This window comes from Rhododendron vialii, chromosome 13a (genome assembly GCF_030253575.1).
Source record: "Rhododendron vialii isolate Sample 1 chromosome 13a, ASM3025357v1".
NCBI classification, from domain to species: domain Eukaryota; kingdom Viridiplantae; phylum Streptophyta; class Magnoliopsida; order Ericales; family Ericaceae; genus Rhododendron; species Rhododendron vialii.
Window position 1 is genome coordinate 7,334,016 of NC_080569.1, and position 23,381 is coordinate 7,357,396.

At 38.6% G+C, this 23,381-nt stretch overlaps 2 protein-coding genes and 1 long non-coding RNA gene across 4 annotated transcripts; 1 reads left to right on the top strand and 2 right to left on the bottom strand.

Annotated features, from left to right (window-relative positions):
- Positions 1–6,765: 6,765 nt before the first annotated feature.
- LOC131314296 (uncharacterized) lies at positions 6,766–7,494 on the top strand. The gene is made up of 2 exons (XR_009196336.1): positions 6,766–7,049; positions 7,179–7,494. It is a non-coding gene; the product is annotated as an uncharacterized LOC131314296 (long non-coding RNA).
- Positions 7,495–7,998: 504 nt separating this feature from the next.
- LOC131314295 (protein CHUP1, chloroplastic) lies at positions 7,999–10,750 on the bottom strand. 2 transcript variants are annotated; one of them, XM_058342838.1, is made up of 5 exons: positions 9,747–10,750; positions 9,345–9,661; positions 9,149–9,260; positions 8,402–8,527; positions 7,999–8,324 (listed from the first exon to the last, which is right to left on the bottom strand). In XM_058342838.1, the coding sequence occupies exons 1-5, from the start codon at positions 10,461–10,463 to the stop codon at positions 8,283–8,285; spliced, it is 1,314 nt and encodes a 437-aa protein (XP_058198821.1). In that variant the 5' UTR covers positions 10,464–10,750; the 3' UTR covers positions 7,999–8,282. The 2 variants fall into 2 exon arrangements, with proteins under 2 accessions (XP_058198821.1, XP_058198820.1); XM_058342837.1 differs by having other exon boundaries at positions 7,999–8,331; positions 9,747–10,744.
- Positions 10,751–14,351: 3,601 nt separating this feature from the next.
- On the bottom strand, positions 14,352–21,880 carry LOC131313829 (uncharacterized). Its single transcript, XM_058342330.1, has 8 exons — positions 21,857–21,880; positions 21,612–21,753; positions 20,836–20,997; positions 19,946–20,371; positions 18,642–18,951; positions 18,401–18,552; positions 18,193–18,318; positions 14,352–14,965 (listed from the first exon to the last, which is right to left on the bottom strand). The coding sequence occupies exons 1-8, from the start codon at positions 21,878–21,880 to the stop codon at positions 14,727–14,729; spliced, it is 1,581 nt and encodes a 526-aa protein (XP_058198313.1). The 3' UTR covers positions 14,352–14,726.
- Positions 21,881–23,381: the final 1,501 nt, after the last annotated feature.

Genomic DNA, 23,381 nt, shown 5'->3' on the forward strand with positions numbered 1-23,381 from the left:
CTGGTGGTGTGCTGTGACGGTGTGTTGGACGGTTGTGGGTAACACGTGGTGTCCATCCGGTGCATCCGAGTCGTTCATTGTATTTTTAAACGGCTCAAATTTGAAAAGAAAAAAAATATATATATATTTCAATCTGAACCTTCTAAAAATATATTGAACGCCTGAATGTGCCAAACAAATACCACGTCGTATATACCCCAGGCACCGAAAAATTTATCTTGTTTGACAATGCGTGGGGTGGGGGCTATATAGCTTTTGGATGATGCGGGCACACCCTTTTGGATGATGCGGGGGTGGGACCAGACGACATGGCATGGGCTTCGGGCGGTTACCTTTTCATTTTTTTAACAGTCAAAGTGTTTAGATTAGTTTACGCATTTGTTAACTATTTTTACGTTGTGACTAAGGAATTCACAAGAAAGTACTACTTTCTTGCAGCTTGACCTTTGAATCGAATCCTAATAAATTGTGCGAGGAGTAAGGCTGTAAACGAATTGAGCAGCTCGCGAGCCAAGCTCGGCTCGTTTGGCAAATGAGCTGAGCACAAGCTTCAGTTTTCGACTCGTTCGACAAAAGCTCGACTCGTTAAGGGAAGTTCTTCTCGATTAAAGAGACTTATTTAGTAAATGATTAGGCTCGGTTTGTTAAGACTCTAGCAGAGTTCAAATTCAAATTTTTGGCTCGAGTAAAGCCTTAGTAGGAGCAAATCAGCAAACCCACAAATCGGAGAAATCTTTTAGTGGCCAGCGGGTACCACGTGGAGCCAACTCGAGACATCCGGACCGTCTATTTCGGTTTTAGACGACTCGGATTGGAGAAAAAAAAATAAAGAAAAGAGTGGTGGGGTGAGAGGAGAGAGAGTGTTTCAATTTAGGCTATCCAACACATTTTTAAACGTCTCAAATGTAGGTGCTCGGCACCCGTCAGCCTAGTGACGTTATACCCACCAAGCACCCAAAAATTTCTCCACCAACCGATTGAAAAGTCTTGCGGCTCGGCGCAGTTTCTACGTGTCCGATTTACAGAGGGCAATGTGTTCTACGTGTCCGAAATTTGAAGGGCCAGGTATATAAGACTATGATAAAGTGAAAGCAGCTATTGGAGTTGGTAAGTTTGTTGAAGATGCATGGAATTGTCAATTGTTATTCAAATGGTGAATTCGAATAAATTTCGAAGTTAGTTCTCCCTTCTCATTTGTTGGTTCCTTTTAGATTCCAAACTTATGCAACATAATTTTTGGATTTTGCCCTTATTCTTTTTTTTTTTTTTTTTACGTTTATTTGTTGGGAAAAAAATTGAAATGATCATTGTAGTTTAGTATTTGTGTCAACTTGGTCCCTACAGTTTGAATTGGCTCGATTTACACTTTGTAGTTTTCATTTTGTTCCAACTTAGTCCAATTATTAACTGTCATTAGATTCCGTTAACCCCAGACACGAATGAGCCCCTTTTTTAGGATTAAAACCGTAATATGTCATTCTCCTCTTACCCTAATATACCTCTGAACCAAAACACAAAGCCTTATTGTTTCATTCTCCATTTTTTTTCACGGTTTCCATTGTCCATTTGTCACGCCCAAGATTTTACCTTTGACTGAAACGTGTCTCGTTCGCCTTCGGGGGGAAGGAGTGAGAGGGAATAGGGCTTGAATAAGTGATTCGATTACTATGAATTGCTACGTGGTTCTTGAAAAGAAAGAAAAAATGAGGAGTTTTGTATTCTATAAAAAATGTTTGGATATTTTTGAAAAATGTTTGAATTTTAGAAAATAAAATGGGTTTTATTTTCAAATGGGACTGAGCTTTCATCAAGCTGCCTACATATCTCCGGGTAAAGGAGAATCAGGTCTGGCCATAGTTCGGGCCACAAAAGGGGTTTGGGAAAAAACTTATCTCCACCGGACATAGAGTTTAGGTGTGTTTGGTCACTTCTTGAATATTGGAAGAATAATTCAAGTATTTTAGAAAAAAGAACACGGGCCAGAGAACCCGATTTTTAAAAAAATGTGATTCCGTTTTGCTTTTTAGGAAAAGGCTTTAGGTCTGCGAGATTCGAGAAGAAAGAGTTCGGTAATTCACTAGAAAATGGACCCATTTGTGTCTAGGGTTAACGGAGGCTAACGGCAGTTAGTAATTAGACTAAGTTAGAACAAAATAGAAATTACAGAATGTAAATAGAGCCAATTCAAACTGCATAGACTATGTTGACACAAACACTAAACTACAGGGACCATATCGATTTTTTTCCCTTATTTGTTTTATGCCAATTTTTTGAAAAATATGGGTGAATAAGGTCGAGAAGAATCGGAAAAGTAAAAAAATTATGACTTTTACAAGTATTTTGGGAAATATCCAAGATAAAAATCCAAAAATTGACTTTTTGAGCTTTTGTTTGGATATTCCCAAAATATTTCTGTAAAAGTCATAATTTTTTACTTTTCTAATTCCTCTCACTCTTATTCACTCATATCACATAAAAGTTTAGCTTAAAACTAACAAATGCCAAAAAAAATTGAACAAATTTGAACCAAAAAATTATTCTGCGTATGTTAATCACTAGTATAAACACCCCACGAAAATATTGGTACTAATGAGACCTGCTGTTAATATCAGGAGTACTGATGAAAATATTGTAATTGTTCATGTCATATGAGACCTATTGTTATTGTAGAGACCCGTATGATTTTAATTATTGAAATGTTTATTAAATGTCAAATTGGGAGAATATGAATAATGTGGTGGTTATTTGGATTATAGTTTGAAGTGATAAAATGGAATCTAGAGGGGGTGAATGTGTGTTTTACTTTTATGTTAGTATATATAGTGTGTGTGAATGTATATGAGATAAAAACATCCCTTTGTATCTCTCTCTCCACCGTTCTTTCTCTCTCTACTGTCTATCTCTCTCACTCAAAACTCCACTCCATCTCTCCAAAACCTCAAAGATCAACCTCCATTCCATTTTCCAATCGCGTTCTTGAGCTCGAAATTCATTGGGTCAAGCTTGGAGGAAAGCCTTTAGTTGATTTCGAAGTCTTTGAAGTTAGGGCTCGTTCAAATCGCTTAGATCTTGGTCATTGTTGAGAGGTAGTAACTTCTTGGCCTTTTTATGTGTTTATATGTTGATTAGGTGTAGAAATTGAGCCTTGATCGTTATGCTTTGCTTTCTTGAAAGCTGTCGAAATCTACAGAAAATCCCTAAAATCGCGTAGGGATGGATCCCCCATTTTCTCTCTCTGCCCAGCAGCTTCAGGGATCGGTCCCTAGTTATGGGGGGATCGATCCCCCTCTTCTCTTGACAGTTTTTTTGCTGTTTTGTATCCTTTCGACCGTATTGAGCCCCAATCGTTTCTAAACCCTTTTGGATACCTTCTAACCTACTTCAAGCATGTTCAATTGACTTCCTATGATTAATCGATGTTATCCTTGTTTCGTTGGCCTTCCATTAGTGAGGAACGAATAAGAGTTTACTTGATTAAAACCTCGTTGAAATGCATCTCATTGGTTGGTTGATTACTTGGAAATGTTTGTGGCATTGTTGGCATATCATATGATGTTTTCATGTAAGAATGTGATTATGGGGAAGTCGTAGTTTGCATATTGAAAAATAAAGTAAGTGTGTGAGTCAAAAGTTGTAATACGGTGTTAGGGTTCACTGTAACGCAATAGGTGGAAATATAGACAGCAGGGATTTATGATAGAGGGTCGTGTCGTAAATCATTAGAATTGCTAGTAACTTGTGAACTACATGGTTAGAGGTGATAAATGCATGCTTAAATTGAATCAAATGAATGTTGGCATACTCTTGAGTTGAATGTTAGTCCATTCATTGAGCTACATTCTCTTGATTTATTTTCGTTACACTTGTCATCATATTTGCACGTAGAATTGGTAAAAGATTTTCTTACTGGGTTAGTGTAGCTCAACCTATTATTATTTTCAGGTTCAAATGCTGCATAATAGCTTGCATGCATCGAGTGCTTGGATGTTGAAGACTTTTGGAAGCTAACACCGCTTAGTTACTTAATCATCTTTGTAATGACTTTCTTTTTAATAAAGATGCGTTTGTAACTAATTTCTCTAGATTTTTTTTTGACTAAACCGTTTGTAACTTGAGAACTTGTTCGTACTTATACTTAAGTTTATTTGAGCCAGAGTGCCAATGTTGTATATCTTTAAACTCGGAGACTTGATTTGTAAGTTAAACAGGTGGAAACTCTTTTGGAGTAGTATTATTTATGCTATGCGATGTCTTATTTCTAGAAGAGATTATTTATTTATGTTGAAAATCGAGAACGTGGCAATTATCAAAATGCAATGTACAACATTATACACAACAATCTTAGTCAGTACTTGTTGGGCCTACGTTTTTTTTTTTAGAAAAATAATAACAAAACAGACATATGAATGCTCTCATCTACTGCCACGTACACAAAAGCTCGCCTCATCCACTTGCATCGGCACGCGCTGCCCTCGCTCCCTTCTCCCTCTCTCTAATTAGTCTTTCTCAGGAATGTGACCTATTAAATGAGATCATCGTACAAAAAAGAAGTAACGATTTGATTAGTAGTAAAGCCAAAGTTAAAAAGCATTCATGACAGGACAACCTTTAAAAACAAGACCAAAGTGAAACGAGTATATGGTTGGAGCAAAAGCACATTTAATTATGCGTAGCCGAGGAAAGATGAAACACTCACTCAGCCGAGTCAAAAACAAAAATTCATTTTTCCAACGGAACTGGCCAATTCACCATCAGTATGAACACATTAGAAAAGGCGTCCACAAAAGGTTATGAATTGGATGTTTAAATTATTCTCACGTGAATCAGGAAAAATTATGGCTCTTTCTTGTTCTTGCAAGTTTTTGAAGTTTTCTTTTCTTTTCAAAAACTTGCAAGAACAAGAAAGATAGTCGCCAAAAGACAGTTTTGCAGACATACAGTCTGCAAACACGCGCAATGCCATACAGTCGCCAAACTTGCAAGAACAAGAAGGATAGTCGCCAAAAAGCAGTTTGCAGACATACAGTCTGCAAACACGCGCAATGCCTACGGGAATTTCAATATGCCAAAGCATTATCTAGAGCATTTTATTTCAACCAAAAAGCTCAATTTAGAAAAAATAATTGCACTAATTTGGAGATCATTTAGTGTGTAATCAATCAAGCGGAAGTTATTTGAGTTCTAAATTCGGTTGGGTAAAGACGGAGTTGATTTGACCTCATATCTATCTAATCTAAAGATAAATTAAAGAAAGTGAAGCATGAGCAGGACCATTCATCTCAAACAAAATCACCTCAAAATCTACCCAGAACACCCAAGAAATCAAAGAGAAATCACCTCGAGATTAAATTTTACAAGGACCCTCCGTGTATAAGGGAGGGTCCGCCCAACCAATTAAAAGAAAACACCTCAAGCTTTTGCCCAGCTTTGCCGGGACAGTCGGAATATTTTTTTCCATTTAAGATCCTATGGAGCAGAAACTTAATTATGAAAGCTGCAGAGACAAAATTTAACTATGACACTTTAAAATAATATGATCAGAATGACAAGATCTTTGCATCGGTTCAAACGGATTGAAAATTGGAGCACTTAACTTTTTAACCATATTTTTTAATATAGAAATAGTTGACAAAAATTAAGTACTCTAATTTTTAATCCGTTTGAATCAGTGTGAAAATCTTATTATTCTAATCATATTATTCTAAAGGAGCATAATTAAGTTTTATCTGTAAGGCTTTCATAATTTAAGTATATGCTCTTTTGTTTGGGACTCTATAAAACAGAAACTTGATTATGAGAGCTCTAGAGACAAGAATTAATTATAACTCTTTAAAATAATATTAAAAAATTAGAGTACTTAATTTTTGTCAACTATTTCTATATTAAAAAATATGGTTAAAAAGTTAAGTGCTCCAATTTTCAATCCGTTTGAACCGATGCAAAGATCTTGTCATTATGATCATATTATTCTAAAGTGTCATAGTTAAATTTTGTCTCTACAGCTCTCATAATTAAGTTTCTGCTCCATAGGATCCTAAATGGAAAAAAATATTCAGACTGTCCCAGCAAAGCTGAGCAAAAGCTTGAGGTGTTTTCTTTTAATTGGTTGGGCGGATCCTCCCTTATACACGGAGGGTCCGTGTAAAATTTAATCTCAATTCTGAGCAAAAGCTTGAGGTGTTTTCTTTTAATTGGTTGGGCGGACCCTCCCTTATACACGGAGGGTCCGTGTAAAATTTACTCTCATCTCAATTACCAAACTACTCTAAGATGCAGACACCTTTTAGCCTATGCCCCTGTGGCCTAAGATATTTGACGCAATTTCAAGAAACAACATGTTTAATAAGTGCCTTTAACATACCAAACTACTCTAAGATGCAGACACCTTTTAGCCTATGCCCCTGTGGCCTAAGATATTTGACGCAATTTCAAGAAACAACATGTTTAATAAGTGCCTTTAACATACAAAAATAATATTGACACTTTAAAAAATAAAGTAAAATAGTTTTGGAATTACACTGATTTTGGAGTGTCTGCATCAATTTTTTGAATGCCAATACCATTTACCTTCCGATGTGAAGTCAATCTTAAAACAAAGAATGATTACGGCCACGTAGAAAATATATCATAATCAAACGAAATGGAGAACAACAAAATATTTATATTTGGAATTTCAACCCATACCCGTAAAATAAGTTAGTTTGATTATTTAGTTGCGTCCAAAACGTGTTGAGTCAATTGTTGGTGGACAAATAAAATGGGACGGAAAGAGTATTTCCTTAGCGAAACGGGCCTGAATGGTTTCGATTATTGTTGTGGGCTAGGTATAAGCCCACAGTATCAATATTGGACCGGGCTGGACACATCCAAACTGAACTGGACCTTAACCCCCAATTCACGGGCTTTCCAAAAGGTTTCCGGTGTAGCTATAAATAGCAATAGCCTCAACCGCCGCTGTCAATCTCTCCTCTGCAATCGTTTCGGGTCGAAGACGGCTTCGAAGTAGACGAGGAAGTAGCGTTTGCCACTGAATCATCATGAGAGCCAAGGTAACTACTCCGATTTTCGTTTCTCCAGCTAGTCTCTTTGATTTGAACAGCTATTTTGAATCGATTTCTCAGTTGACGCACGATTGATGTTGCTGTTGTGTGTTTTGTATTATTGGGAAAAAATATCAGTGGAAGAAGAAGCGTATGAGGAGGTTGAAGAGAAAGCGCCGAAAGATGAGGCAGCGATCTAAGTAACAGTCTTAAGGTTTCTGGGAGCTAATAAGGAATTGGGTTTGATTTCTCAAAGCCTAAAAAATAAAAGGGTTTAAGATTGGTAGTTGTTTGTGGTACAGTTGATGTATGGAATTTTTCTAAACTTTGCTGATTATGAGCGTTAGTGATTTTGAGTGTTATTGTGTCCACGTTCCAGTTGAACCTTCCCGGTGTTGTTTGGGCAATTATTTCTTGCATGATCAAATATCAATAGAATGTGTTTTGTTATTCATGTCATGCATTTTGCGGCGTATGCCACGTAATCAATCGAAGGTTTGTCTGTCTCCAAAGCGAGGTATCGGGTTATGAACACTGGATAACATTTATCGGATGTTGGCTCATTGTGATGAGGGTTATAATGATTGTTGTAGCGTGTTTAACTCTACTATGAATCTATGATGTATCGTGGAAAGATAGGAGTGTTAATGTAATTGGTATGACCATATTATTACTCCATTTAAAAATAGTGCCAGTTTTTTATCGCATTCGCATCTGCCACCTTCCAATTGAAACCTTCGATTAGGTACGCCATGTTACTTACCCTTGTATTCCCACTGTCCTGCACTTTTTGCAGCTAGTTAACATTTGCATACATGTGCGAGGGTATGGGGATTTCTGTATTACAGGAAGTTATCTGGTTTTGTCTGGTCTGTATGCCAAGATTAGTTGACTTTGGGTTTGCTTCATAAACTTCATCCAATTATGCCATCTCAATGGACTTGTAAACAGGTGGGAAAGAGACTATCGGCCAGTGAAGATATTGAGGCTTTAGGCTAGTTTTTATTTGTGCCTCAATTCGTAAAAGGAATGTTGTAAACGGATCAAGCTTATACAGAAACGCTTTTCTGGAATTTTAACCAGATACTCGTATTTGTAAAAATCCTTCCTACGATAAACTAGTTTACACGTACGCCTAGTGCTAGTAGTTTGCATAATGGCAGTCTTCCATACTGTATCATGTTAACATCCCATGCTTTTTAGGAGGATGCTATGGCTTCTGTTGACATGTTCCAACCTTCCTTAGTTCATCAAATGCATGCTTGGTTTCTGCGTCAAAGCCACCTGCAAACTGGAAGAATGTGCAGTTGGTTAAATGAGCTGGAGGCGGAGATTCTGTGTTGAGAGGTTTTAAATGTTACCTGATGTATTCGAAAAGCAAATCGAACACCTTGAAGCAGGAGATCCTCTTCATATTCCTTGTACTGCAGTTCTTTAGTTACCCTCCTCATGAATGCCTTTGCCAGGGTCAATGAACTTAATTTCATCTGTAAATAGGGTAGAGGAATGTTTGGCAGCTTGATCAGGAAGAGCCTAATCATGAGCTCACAAGAGGTAAAATTGCCGAATTCAGGATGACCAGTTAGTCGTGTTTATTGCAGATTCTATCGCACAACCCAGTTGTAGGTAAAAAATAAATACTCAATTGTGGAAATATGTGGGTCTTTCTGAATGTTAAATGCACAATGCTGAATTTATTTTGGTTGAGAGCTACTTCCCCTTCTCACCCCCCCCCCCCCCCATGTTTTCTAGTGATCTAATGGCGGGGTTCATGGGATGACGGATGCATGACATGTAAAAAACGTAACTGGATCTTAAATTTATCAACATCACCACTGTCAAACATGTAGTCACATTGTTTACTAAACTATTGGTTAAGTGTTGTTGTCGGCTTAACCATACACCCTTCATTAGTGTTCTAAAAGTCGCTAGGCGCAAGTCGGATAGTCGGTCACCTTCGAGCTTCGAGGCCTAGTAATCGGCAATTAATCGGCACATAACAATTAGTTGGATCTAGTTGGATAGGTCCCACCAGCGATTAATCGCCGGTTAATTCCGATTTTTAGAACACTGCCCTTCATGTTAAAGCTCATCAATTTACCACCTACCTGTCCAATCACACCAGTGTCCAGCATCCATTCACAGGGTATACGGAACTCCTTGTATCTCTTGCCTGTACCCTCTCTAATTCTTTCAAAGTTGTTAGCACTTGTTTCCAACCTGCACATAATTAAATTCAGGATGTAATGAGTACAGTTCAAATGTATCAATAATTTATTGTACCCATTAGATGTATATGCTTGCCTGTCTTGCAATGCTTGCATCCTTCTTAGGGACTGGGTCAAAATCTGTTTTGGGTTGTCCTTGAATGATGAAACTTCAGATTCAAGGTTCTTTAGGTCTCTGTAGCTGAAAGCAGCTTCCCTCATTGCATCTGCCTTTCTCTCTGGCCACTGGGAGAAATGCTTCAATACAGCCCTTTCGTCAACCAGGCAGGATAGTTCTCCATCTAGCCACTTGACGAATGTCTCCACTTCGGACATATCTGTAAAGGCTGCAGTCTCCACTGCCCTTGCTAATGAATCTATGAATTCCCCTTGTGTTTCCACATCTGACTTTATCTGCACATGGAAAACAAATACTTTCAGCAGTGTTTAATGGTATGCTAGTCAATAGATATCACGAGCAGGTTGCTGCAAGACTTACTGCCAGTAGATGAGTAGATCTGTTCTCAATTTCTCCAATCATGTTCCTGGGATTTATAGCTGGAGATGTTCCTCTAGGACTAGTTGTGCTATCCTTTTGAGCATCTCTCTTCATAAGTGAACGGTAGAATTCCATCACCTCTGGCACGCGACGCACTGCTTTTGATGGAACTAACAAGTTTCTTGGCAGTGGTGGTGGAGGTGGTGGCGCTGTTGGTGATGGTACTTTATACTCATTTACCTTATGCGAAGGGGCTGAAGTAATTGGCCTTGGCGGTGGTGGTTGTGGTACTCTTCGGGGTTTCTCCTTTTCAGCTGTAGATTCGAGGTAACCTTCCGCTGGCTTTGAACTCTCCACTGCTCGACTTTTTGCTGCAATGTCAGACTGAACTGTTGCTTTCTCTTGAAATCTCTCTGTACTTATGCTATCCATGGAGTTCTGCAACTTCTTCCAGAGAATGGATTTTCTCTCATTATCATGTGCTTTGAGGGCACTAACCTGTGCTTTTAGACGAGACACTTCTTGTTTTAGTTCCACATTTTCCTTCTCCAGCAAATTGTTCATTGCCAGAGCTGCCTCCAGTTCATTTCTGAGGAAGGCCATCCTTGAGTCGTCGTCATCGACCGGCATTTTTTTATTTCCTGCTCTGATGCCAGTGGAAAGATTGCAAGAAGAGATGGGATGTAAATGAACCGTTTGATTTTCCCTTCTGTGCATGCCTTACTTCTGAAGTAAGGTATCCTCACCTAAGGCTGAAAGGCTAATACTCCTTGAAAATCGCCTGCATCCCCACATTTATCTCAAAATTCTAGTTCAAGATACGTAGTTCTGTTTTCTAGATGGGTATTTCAGACTTTTGGCACTCTTGCTCTGTTACACATGTGGTTTTCCTCTGTCTTTTACCCCCCACTTTTACTTTAGATGTTTAAGTAGGTGAAAGAATTTTTGAGGTTGCTAGCATTAGATGCCCGTGAGGAGTAGCTGTCCAAAGGTGGGCATGTTAGGTGCTATTTAATTCTCTATTCAAATTTTACCTTATGACTCCTACATATTTCCTTTGTGAAGCTTTTTTAGCTCTTGAAAATCATTAATGTCCCCTCCACCAACACCACCACCATGTTTTTCAGGTAATGTAAAGCATGACTTGTATGAACATTTGAGATTTGATTGATTGCAAAATTGTAACTGTCCAACTGTGGAGCTTTCTTTGGAATGCTGGTTGTCCAAGTGTTAGGCACAGATTGGGAGGTTGGAATTCATTAGGTCAATCTGATTTGATTTCCAAGGCCCATCTGGTACAGCCATGTGAATTGACATCGAATTCGTTACTGTTTTATAAATGCACTTCCTACTCTTTGCTTGTGAAGGGGAAAGTGTAGAGTGGAAAACCTAGATTATGGTAATCGATGCCAGAAATCCTATTGGTACCGATGGTACCATAGGGAAAATACACCGACGGCCACCGGACGGCCGATCCGAGCCGTCCAAAAATTTTAAAAAATAAAACCGAGTGGGCCTATGCGAGAATCAATGGCATCTGAGGTGTGTAGGATACTTGATCCGAGCACCCATTTTTCGTGTATATTTGTATATTCGTGTATATACACGAAAAAATGGGTGCTCGGATCAAGTACCCTACACACTTCGGATGCCATTGATTCTCGCGTAGGCCCACTCGGTTTTATTTTTTAAAATTTTTGGACGGCTCGGATCGGCTGTCCGGTGGCCGTCGGTGCATTTTCCCTACGGTACCGTCGGTACCAATAGCAGTACTCGATGGATGCTGACTGCAGGAAAGTAAAGAACAAGAAAAAGGTCTCTGATTATTACTGCCCACCAGAAATAAAATGGACGAATTTGTAGTTAATTTTCTTGTGATGCTACCTACTGCCTACATACGACGATGTGGTGTTGCAATGATTAGATCAGCCAGGCCCCTGATCCAATGGTCGTATACAAAGCATTATACATTCATGAGATTTTCTTTGTTGCTTAACTTTCTGTAAATATCAGTTTGCTTAAATTTCTGCACATGTCGGTACCCATGATTACCTCAAAGACTTTGAAAGAAATTTTGCTAAGAAGTTACTAACGAAAAGGACTTCCGTCCTGTAAAGGTGTAAACCCTGCCTTCTTATTAGGTTATACTCACTAAGCTAAATCACTTGGTTGAGAATCATGGGTGTCCTTTGAAAAAGGTGAAAACATTCTCATTTCTCAGTTTGCTCACTCACAAGGCGAAAAAAGAAGAGAAAAAAAAAAGAAAAAAAAAGTGCTTTAAAAGCCGCAATGGGTAGTTGGAACTTGGAAGTAGCCGACTTTTTTGAAGCTTGAGTTGAGCTTTTGCTTTAATGGTCCATGGCAATCTTCGGCTGTTCAATTCCATTGCCTGCTGGGAAGGGAAGCTTAAAGGGTGATTGGGATATGCAACTGCCCATCACTGAAGAAGATCACGGAGGAGAGTTGCTGTACAGCATGATTGAAAGTGGGGTTTGTTTTATTGTTTGGTCTTGGTCACTACAGAAGGTTGATCGATGACAATTGATAACCCTGGCAAATTGGAAAAGTTTGGAACTCGCTTTTCAGACACAACCCCGAACACAACTGTATTCGGAACCGTACGGCTTTAAAAGCAGTTGTATCCGGAGCTGTGTTTTAAAGTTGTGTTCCATGCATTTATCTAGCGAATGCGGACCCACATACATCAAACGGCTTTAGAGACAGTTGTATCCGGAGCTGTATTTTAAAGTTGTGTTCCATGCATTTATCTAGCGAATTTTATGTTGCCTTCTTCCATTCGTTAATTTTGCTTTGTACTGCAAAACCTTGGAAACTATGTGTCTCCAAGTTATTAGGATTTGAAAAGAAATCAAATTGCTCGAGAACAAAACAGAAAATGGAAACAAAATTTAAAAAGAAAGGAAAAGGAAAAGGAAAAGGAAACTACTAAAAGGGAAGAAGCTGCAGCTACCTTCACCTTTTTCTTTTTCTTTTTATTGCTTTGTAATTTATTTACTTCAAAAAAACATGCTATAGGCTATACATAGTTATGGAAACGGATCCTCTTTTGGGTCTCAGCAACAAGTGACTTCGATTATTTAAATTGCTTATTTCGCTTTCAAGAACTTTAACTCTACAAAGAATCGCACAGATCAACGACTAATTGATATATGATTTTAGAACACATTTATATTGAAAATAAACCTATGATCATATTGAATTGGAACTCATTTCTTCAAGATAAGTGCGTAGACAGCGTAACTACCATTGGTTATTTAATTTCCAAATAATGTAATTTTTCAGAGGTTCGGATTTCTCAACGAGCAACAAATCTGAGACCTCAGCATCACTCCTGTGATTTTCTCCCCTAGGAGAGGAATGTGACACCACGTATCTTACAAAGAGCTTTCTGTAAATCGAAGGGAAAATGACGGCCCAGGACGTATTTTGATAATTAATACCCGCCAAGGACATGCTGAGAACATTTGAGAACATTTGTTAATGCTGAAAATGTCATTGGTGGGTATTAAATTATCAAACACGTCCTTGGCCGTCATTTTCCCTAAATCGAAACTCTCTCCTAATTGCAAAAGTAGAATTGGATGGGCTTTCAGACCTCGAGTATGAATTTCTCACCGGCTCCCTCCCTTACTCCTCTCCCTTTTGTGGTTGAGACTCGTCGAAGCAGTTCTCCAACTCACGCCACCATTCTAGAACAGAGGTGATCAAATCTGAGATATTTGGCCCTCAAATCCGATCATCCTCGACGACAAATCTTTGAATTCTAACAAAATCAAATCGGCCTTGACGCCACCTGACAGAATTGTCTTCTGTTGTAGGTTCAACAGGACATTGAACTCCAATGCTGATACGATCCCTCCAACTTTCTCCAAACACTTCCATGAGTAAATCAATATCTCCAACATCATCCAAACCGACCGCTAGTTTTGGCAAATCTTTATTTATTTCTATTTATTTTGGTTTGAACCTTTTGGACGTCATCGTAGTTACATCATCCAAACCGACCTCTATTTTTGGCAAATCTTTATTTATTTCTATTTATTTCTCGTTATTTTGGTTTGGACCTTTTGGGACGTCGTCGTATTTTCAAGATCAGCGAGTCCTACGTAATATTTGGTTTATGAATATATGTTTCGTTTCCTCAACCACAAATTAAAAATTAAAATCATTTCCTGTCTTCTTCTCTTCTTGTGTCTTCTTATCTCTCACATTTGTTGGGAATGGGAGATGCTGCCAGGAGGGAGTGCTTGGCAGCGGTGCCGAGCACCCCATCTGGCCGTTCATCTTGGCAATCGACGACTCAAATTTTTGCCGAACAATCGATGGCTCTGATTGGCATGTGCATCCCCAGGTCCTGTTTGATGAAGAATTTTCAGATCGAATACCTCTACTTTCTTCACACCCACAAGCGGTAGGGTTCATCTAACCCTAATTTTTCAAGTTAGCAAACACCTGCAAATAGCAGCTGAAATAGCAACAGCCAAAGGCTGATGAGAAGTACAGCATGCATAACTTCAGCCCAATCACCAGCTTCCCAAACCAGCAGCATCAGATGTTCCCAATACCAATAGAAAAAGCTCCAGATTTGACCAAAATATGTTTTTTTTTTTTTTAATAAGATTACAATCTCATGAAAAAAAACTCTGTTCATATAAGCATATAGAAACAAAACCGGCATAAGAATAACTTGACAAGAAACTTCACCAGGCGAGTAAGTACATCGAAGGGCAAACTAAGAACCACCCTGAACCAAGATAACCATGACACGAAAACTGGACTCGGATTTCGAAGGATACTGACCAAAGACTCCAATGACCGACTGACAAATCCACACCATTTCTCACCCATAACCATACGCCACTCCATTTGACCATTTAACAGAGTATACCGAGAATTGGGTGGTAAACAAGGTCAGACTAGTAACCTTGCCACATTGGAAGGAATACCGACATTCCCACCTTAAGTTGAAGGAGCAGAAGTCTCTCCCTTTTTCTCTGCATCGACTTTCACAGGTTCACTTTCAGATTCCTTCTCCTTGGCTGCAACAGGGACTTCTTCACTGGCCTTGTCTTCTGTTTTTTCATCTTCAACACTCAACTTCTCGAGCAGCCCAGCAGCAGCAGATGCATCTTTGTTTTCTTCTTTCTTTTGTTGTGATTCAGCTACATCTTGGAACGTTTCCATAAAGGTTTTGCAATCTGCAGAGAAAATAATGAAGGTATATATATGAATCTAAAATGTTCAGGGGAAAGATCTGGAGTGATGGAGGAACGCCTGATGAAACTTACGGGACAATAAACTACCAAAATATCTGATGAGGACTATAAAACCCAATCCATTAAACAATTGATTTCGGCTAGTGATAATGCCAAAACCGTTTTTGTTGGTGCCAAAACTCCAATGCATAAAAGTCTTGTAAATTGCACCTGGTACAAGCCTTTTGTGCACTAGAGTTTTGGCACCAACAAAAACAGTTTTGACACCAACAAAAATAGTTTTGGCATTATCATTTCCCTTGATTTCAGACATTGAGTTATTAACAATAAATAAAATGTGACAGATGCCTTATATCTTCATAACGATTTCCACTTTGGTGCTTTGAGAAACAAATATGAATCAAACCTGTATTTAGGTAACAAAAAAAATTATGTGCCTTCAACAAATCAGTTCATAACCAAAAAACAGATTACTCAGGAAATAACCAGCACCAATCAGGAGTTCAAGCCAATTCAACTGCCAAAGACTCCGCAGTTGGTCAAGAAGGCAATATGTGGTAATTGACCTTACCACACTACAAATAAGTAATGTACACTTTTCTAAACTCGATATGGTAACAACAATAGAACCACTGATAATGGTTCCGATGAGGACAGCAATTGCATTTTAAAACTCTTTCTTAGTCATTGCTCAGTATTTCTTCCTTGAAGGCACAAAAATGCGTATCTAACTTTTGTGACGATGCGGTACAATCTATTCGGCTGACCAGCGATCTGTGCGCACTCATTTGCACACTAATTTAACTGGAGTAGTATCATTTGCACCAGCCTATACGTACATTGTTCCAGCTATATGCTGATTTAGTAAACCCATTCTCCCATGCAGAAACACAAATTGCAGCAGTGGTTTGGCATTCCTCTTCCACAAGTGTTGCTTCCACCTACCCTTTTTTTTTTTTTAATCACTTTAGAGAGATACTAGAGGCTAGAGCCCCTCATCCGCCTCAAAGTTGGATAAAGCAGATTCCTCTGCCACAAATATCATGATCTATAAAGAAAGTAAATGATGCAGAACAGTTTCTGCAGAATTACACAATCTGACAAATCAGAATAAAATTGTGGCCACATCGGACGCACCCGTTTACTGTTTCATAGAGTTCCCTGGAAAGATGCATGTTATCGGATGAGGATGGGGGTGGGGATGGTTATGGGTATGGGTAGGGCCAAAGTGTTGCAAGTAGTAATATGCACATGATGGGTGAGGGTATTGGCCAAAGTGTCAGGTGACTCAGGTTAGCTTCAACTGACACTTTTTGGGTAAGCGGTACTTGTAACTTTATAAGCTAATATGTGGTATGCAAGGACGTACTAATCACGTAGACTATTGAGGGTGTGCATGCCCAACTAGACATGCACATCACATACCCTTACCTAAGTCAATTGTCCAAAACTCCAAACATGTATTTACAAAATTAATAAGAGCTCAAACAAATTAGTTTTGATTATATGGCACATTTGAATCACCAACTTTGATAAGACATAATAATAAGCACAATGAAATGCAAAAATAACCATAATAAGTTAATAAATGAGGGGTAAAGGCGTGCGATAGATTCCTTAGAGTCAGAGAGAGAATTATGTGAACAAGAAATGAGTGACGAATATAAAAGTAATCTGGGGGAAGTGACAGAAATTCAAGCCATAATAGGCAAAGGTTGAAGGATTAATGTTGGGGCATTAATATGCAAACCAATCAACCAACACAATTTTTTTCCTTCTCTTCATATTAACACAAGATTCGATAATGCAGTTTCTTTTCTGAAATGCAGCATACAGCTAATAAAAGCTAAACCAGCATTTGTCTGGAGTAACTACGGAAAGAGAGGCTGTTAGGAGTTAATCCAGACTGTGAGATAAAGTTTTCCGAGATTGGCAGAAGCAACAAGGAATTAATAAAGATAATAAAAGCTTTGGCCAGAAGTAAGAGAACAAATTGTACTGATTCAAACTTCCAAGTTGGAAAAATGACGCAACTAAACCTAGTTCCTTGGGAATATACACAGCAGTGTCCCAAACACTAATGAGCTAAAAGCAATGTAATTTATTGAAGTGTGAGGCACCCTCAAACGCTATACTTAATCCTCTGTTTCTTTCTTCCCTTTTCACCCCGAATAGCTGTTGATAGGGATGAAGAAGAGCGTCAATACAAGCAACCAATGAAGGCAGCCCTGACCTACAGTTAGATCTCGGGGCTGATTGATTGAGATAATCCCCATGAATGTGGAGAAATTCCTCACTGGGGGAGTTTACCGATGACCTCAAATAGACGGGGAGATCAAAATTGAACCTCTTTTCAATGCACACAAACTTGCTAACTTATGCCTTAGTGAGGCAGTAGACGGCACCACACTGTGGGACAAGATTTCTTGTTTACAGATCGCTGATCATGTGAAGGATTCAAAAGACACAAAAATCAGAGACATCAAAGAAAGGTCAGAGTCAACCCTTATAAGACTTGCTCCATGGCCATAAGAAGCTTCAAGCAGATCATGCCAGCGGGGCGACAATGCAGCTGCTTCGTTTCTTCTACCACTAACTGATGTCGCGGTCAATGGACAATGGTAATACTCAGAATTCGTTCTCTGTGATATTACAAAATGCTCCCCATCTATCTGAAAACTGTGATGCCAATAGCCCTCGAAAATACAAAACACGGTATTCTTTCCTTTTTTGGGTTTTGTCTTTTGCTAAATCAGAACTCTATAAGTCTCTTGAGACCTTTTAGGCTTTTACATAAACCCCACGTGACAATCATTCGAAGAAACTATTTTACATTGACACTCAGAATTTAATATCTCAGGGACTTTTGTCCCTTTCGTAGAAGTTCCAATATCTTACCACTTGGTTCAATCAAATATGGTTTTTGAGTGATTGATGTTTTTAATGGCCAACATACTATACAGCGTTAATCTACATCTACAAACCAGAAAAGGCAAACATCCAAACCCAACATGCACTAGCAATATCCTACACATAAACTTGGCACAAGATCCCAAGCTAGTCAAAGGAATCCAAACTCAACAACAGGATACTACCAATTCAGACTGTTCAGCCCACTACAAAATACTGCCAAGCCACACATCATCACATTCGCGTAGCGAATCATCACATCCACGTAACGAAGAGAAAAAGTGAAGCAAAATACTTACTCTCCACCGATCCGAATCGGATGCAAAAGAGTTCGTCCTTGAGTTCCCCATCAGCAAAATCCGCAGCGTGCCAGACGCAAGACTTTTCGTTTCCTGCATGCTCCTGAACCGACATGGTAGCAATAACTGGAAAACGATACATGAGTGAGACGAAGTCAATTATGAGAGAGAGAGAGAGAGAGAGAGAGAGAGCCAAAGGGCAACAGACCGAGATGGTTGGCGCAGATCTTGAGAGTCTTCGATTGGCGCATAACGAGACGAACTTTTCCGGTAACCTTGTGCTTCAAAAGCTTCACAGTTCCAGCGCCTCTCTCCTTCCACTGGTTGCCGTCCTTGTCGAATCGGTAAAGTTTGGCTTTCCTGCAAAACAAATATCCACAGCGACAGATCAGATTAAGAGTGATCACGGAAACCCTAGGTATTCACAAGAGAGAGGGAGGGAGAGTTACAGATCGAGGATGGCGTCTTCCTCTTCTTCGCCGGTGGTGACGGCGACCTCTTCGAGCTTGACGATCGGTGCGACCTGTGCTCCGGTGTCTTCGTCTTCGCCGGCGGCCGGTTCTTCCGCGTCTCTGTGCTCTGGATCTGCCATTCGGAGGGAGGGAGAGAGGAAGTAGAGTGTTCGGTTAACTGATTTGGTAGAGAGAGAGAAGTAGGGTTTGAACCGTGTCACTGTGTCTAGGGTTTTTGTACTGTTATATAATGACGGGGTGGAGGGGCGTATGGAAACTTGACAGCTAAAAGACGGTGAGGATTTAGCTAAGCACGGGAGGTTTAAATTAATTAAGCTAGATTGTTTTTTTTTCTTATTCAAATTTGTTTGTATTTATTGATTTTGTGTTGATTTTTTTAAAAAAAATTATTGGCTTATCTCAATGAGAGAAATTTACAAACTAAAATATTAGATTACAATCTTAAAAAAAATTTAGTAAAGACAAAATTTTATCTAATACAAAAAATATTAATTTAATCCATAATCTTTACCTTTTAAAATTCTTCTCGTTGATCCGTATTTATAATTCATGAAAAATTAAAGCAAAACTAATAAATGTAAATAAATGAAGTAAATACAAAAGATAATGTGTCTTCATTATTAAGCCAAAACACCCATGAATCATTTTTATCAAGATAAAATTTAGTGCAAAAATAATCTATTCAACTAATAAGTACATCTCGCGGTATTGATTATCCCAACACTTTGTGCGATTACCAGATTATATATTGACATATAATCCAACATAAAATATTAAAATTACTCAGATATATAATTCAAATATTCTTATTTAAGCAAACAAAGAATCTTTTATGTTATAATAACATGTTATTTTTTTGGACAGTTGTGAAAGTTTTAATTTGACCAATAAAGCAAACGGTAAATAAGACTAGCTCAACAACTTTAGTTTGCTTCTCTAATGGCTTTAGCAGCTATAGAGAATAAGAATGCAACCTGAGGGTGTGCCTGTTGAATACTTGTTAAATTTGCTTGACAAATTGGCAATGAGTAATGCTATAAAAAAATGCCCGAAATTCGGGTGGGGTTAAATAGAAAGCCCATTAATTTAATTACTATAACTTTTAAATAAATGTTATTGGTACACCATTCGTAATTATATCTTTTTAATTAAAAAATAATTTACATGAGATTGAAATTCTAGGTTTTGTAATTGAAATTCTGAGAAAACTTTGAAGGTAGAATCCTTTTTTTTTTTTGAACATGTCGCATTGATTAAAAAGCAACCGGATCAGGAGTTACAATCTTTATGCAAAATAGAATCAAAATCGGGCAGAATACAACCCAATTGAATAGAAGAACAACTATTAATACTATAAGAAGCCAACCAATAAGCAGCCTTGTTCTTCATTCTACCAGCCCAGATGAAGGACCAATTTCTTCCTTTAGCCCAAGTCTTGATATCTTCCACCACAGTATGGATCTCCCATGGACAATTAATTCTTCCTTGAACGCTTTGTATCACCACTTGACTATCAGACTCGAAAATCACTTGAGAATAATCTGCTTCAATTTTTGAATTGCAAGCTCTCCTTAGGGCCCATGCCTCTATCGCACAAGCTGAAGACACCTTCACTTTCCCACACCGCCAAAACTGAGCAGTTCCACTACTATCCCTGACAATTACACCAAAGGCGGCAATGCTGCGAGAGGCGAAAAAGCTCCATCCTGAAGGTAGAATCCAAGTTGGTCATAATCTCTGTCAAATGCAGCCCCGCCTGATCGATCATAAGGCCCAAATTATACATGTGATTGGGCCTACTGTTTCTTTTGTGGGGTTTGAACTGATTGGGCTTATTGTTTTAGGATCCAAATGGGCGGAAATTTTGTTAATTGTTCGACTAACCGGGTTCAAATAAGTCTGTTGACACAGACTTTGTTGTACACAGATCCCGCACAGATTTTTGTGTGGGGCCCACTACGGATCTCATACAAACAATCCAAGTCGTTCATTAAATATTAAATATTTTTTCAAGTGCTCTACGAAAAATTAGCTCAATCCGATATTTATAGATACTTGATCCAATCATTTAACATTAACTGGGTTGGGCTTTCACAATGTTAAGTGAGTCTTCCATCTACTTAGCCCATTTTTGGGCAATAGCGCATTGCCTCATGTGAGCATCTCCAACGGGAGAGGTCAAAAGTGGCGTGGAGCAAGTAACGGCTCCTTTTGACAACTAGAACCCATCCAACCAAGTTGCCTTCCTTATGCCAATTACACGTGGATTTGAAGGAAGCTCTCACGGCTGCCAAATGTGACACCACCATCACCCCATGCCAAATTACATTTTCTTCAAAAAAAAAAAGCTATTGTTGGTTAAGAAAGAATCGTTTGACATAAGAAATTTGATGAAAAGATTGAAGAGGAAGGGTTTGATGTCAAAAATGCCACATGAGTCTTAAAAAAAAAATTGACATTTCCAATTTGAAGCCATGAGTTGAAGATCGATGCTCCTATAGCTTCAAATCTTCAACCCATGGCTTCAAATCGGAGACGTCAAAATTTTGGGAAATTTTGAATTTGAGTTTTAAGGGGAAGTGTTGAATTTCCTAGATATGAAGTAAATTTTCTAGAAAATAGAGTATTGGTGGCTTTGGGGTTGACTGTAATAGAGTACCATTCAAAGCCACTTTTTTTTCTCTCTCCATATAATATACTATTTTGATGATTTCAAACATAGAAACAGAGGTAAAAAAAGAAGAAGTGAATTATTGGATTGAAGATGCTCTACAAAATGAAGTTTCATCTTACGTCATGACTCACTCGTGAGAAACATCTATGGAATATGGATAAACTCAAAGGGCGGTTTGGTTAAAAATAAAAAAAACAAACTCAAAGGGTGTAGTAAAAGAAAAAGATCGATATAGATTATTTAAATCATCCGAAGATTCACGGCACTCGAACTTGTTCCCACAAGGGAATTTGGGAAACAAGTAGCAGAGCATTGCAACGACAAGTTGTAGGCGTTTTTTTGAAACAAAGCATCAACATCATGTCGTAGGTGTTTTTTCCTTTTTGCTTTCTTCGATGTACCCAGTACCCTTATCTAGTTATCAATAATATTTCACCAATAAAACAAGGAAAATGGCAACGACAAGTTTCTAGTAATTAAGAGATGGGAAGACTTGCTAAGCTAGTTGCTGGAGTACCTCATTTCTTAGGAAGTTTCTCATGGTTTCTTGTGTGGTGGAAACCGAGTACGTGGAAAACAAGTTTTCTTGTCTTGTTATAATAGAGGGTGGATGGACCTTATTTAACACGTTAGGCAAGGAAATATTGAAATTGCATACTCTCTCTCTCTCTCGTTGTCAATTGTCACAAAAACGAACATGGGCTGACTACCATATATAACTACTTTTAACAAACATGGTTTCCCATGCTCCTTTTTTCTTTTCTCTCTTTAGGATGGTCGGTGGCCCTAATTTTTATTATCTATTCTTATAATTTTTGTGCACCTCGGCTAGGTATGGGGGCCAATCTGACCATCCATTAGAGCGGATTACAAATAAAACTGGAGCAAAATCCTGTATTATCTATTTCTTTCGGTAATAAATCTAATCCCGTGACTAAAAATTAGTTCATGTTCATTTCATTAAAAAAAATGAAAAAAATAAGAGAAAGTGAGGTGACAGAAAAAAGTGAAGAATGAATTTATTTTTGAGTGCTGCTATATACATTGACCGGCCGGAGAGGAAAATCGTACCGATGGCTGCGCCGGGCCATCTCCGGCCACCGGTCGGCCGATCCGAGCTGTCCAAAAATTCTAAAAAAAAAAACCAAGGGACTCTGCGCAAGAATCAACGGCATCCGAGGTGTGTAGGGTGCTTGATCCAAGCACCACTTTTTCATGTATATATATGTACACAAAAAAAGGGGTGTATATACACGAAAAAGGGGTGCTCGGATCAAGCACCCTACACACCTCGGATGCCGTTGATTCTTGCGAGGGGTCCCTCGGTTTTTTTTTTAGAATTTTTGGATGGCTCGGATCGGCCTTCCGGTGGTCGGAGACGGCCCAGCGCGACCGTCGGTACGATTTCCCTCTCGGCTGGTCGGTACCTATATCTTTAGCGTTATTTTTTCTTCCACGCGTTGGGTTAAAATGAAAATATTCGCAAAAGAACCTCGTGAAAAGATATTTACTTTCATAATCTTTTCTTTAGATTTTCATCTTAGTCCTTCGGACTAATTATTTGTTTCGACGAGAAAAATAAAAAAAATTATAGAATATATAGATCGAAGGTGAAATAAGTTCATATATATAACGATTAGTAAAAATAAAAAGAAGTTTAAGAAATTTTCGGCTTGTGTTGGGTAAATCATTGCCAACCCACCCGGAAGATTAGCGGCTGTGGTGATAACACTATTTTGTTTGACCCAATCCCAATATTCTTCACCCTTTGGTAACTCGAAGTTTTGTCACACCACCTAATTCACACGCTGAGTTTTGCGGGCTGATAAGGATTCGAGAACAAAAAATGTGGATTAAAAAATAGATAAGTAATTAGGGAGAATTAATCAAGAATTCAACATTAACTATGGATAGTTTGTTTGATGTCCGAAATGGATGAATAAAAGTGAGTGGATAAATATAGAAATAGTGTGAGAGTTTTTTTAGTTGCCCTTGTAATGAGAATACAACAATGACTGGAGAGAGGCATGAACGGCACGCCA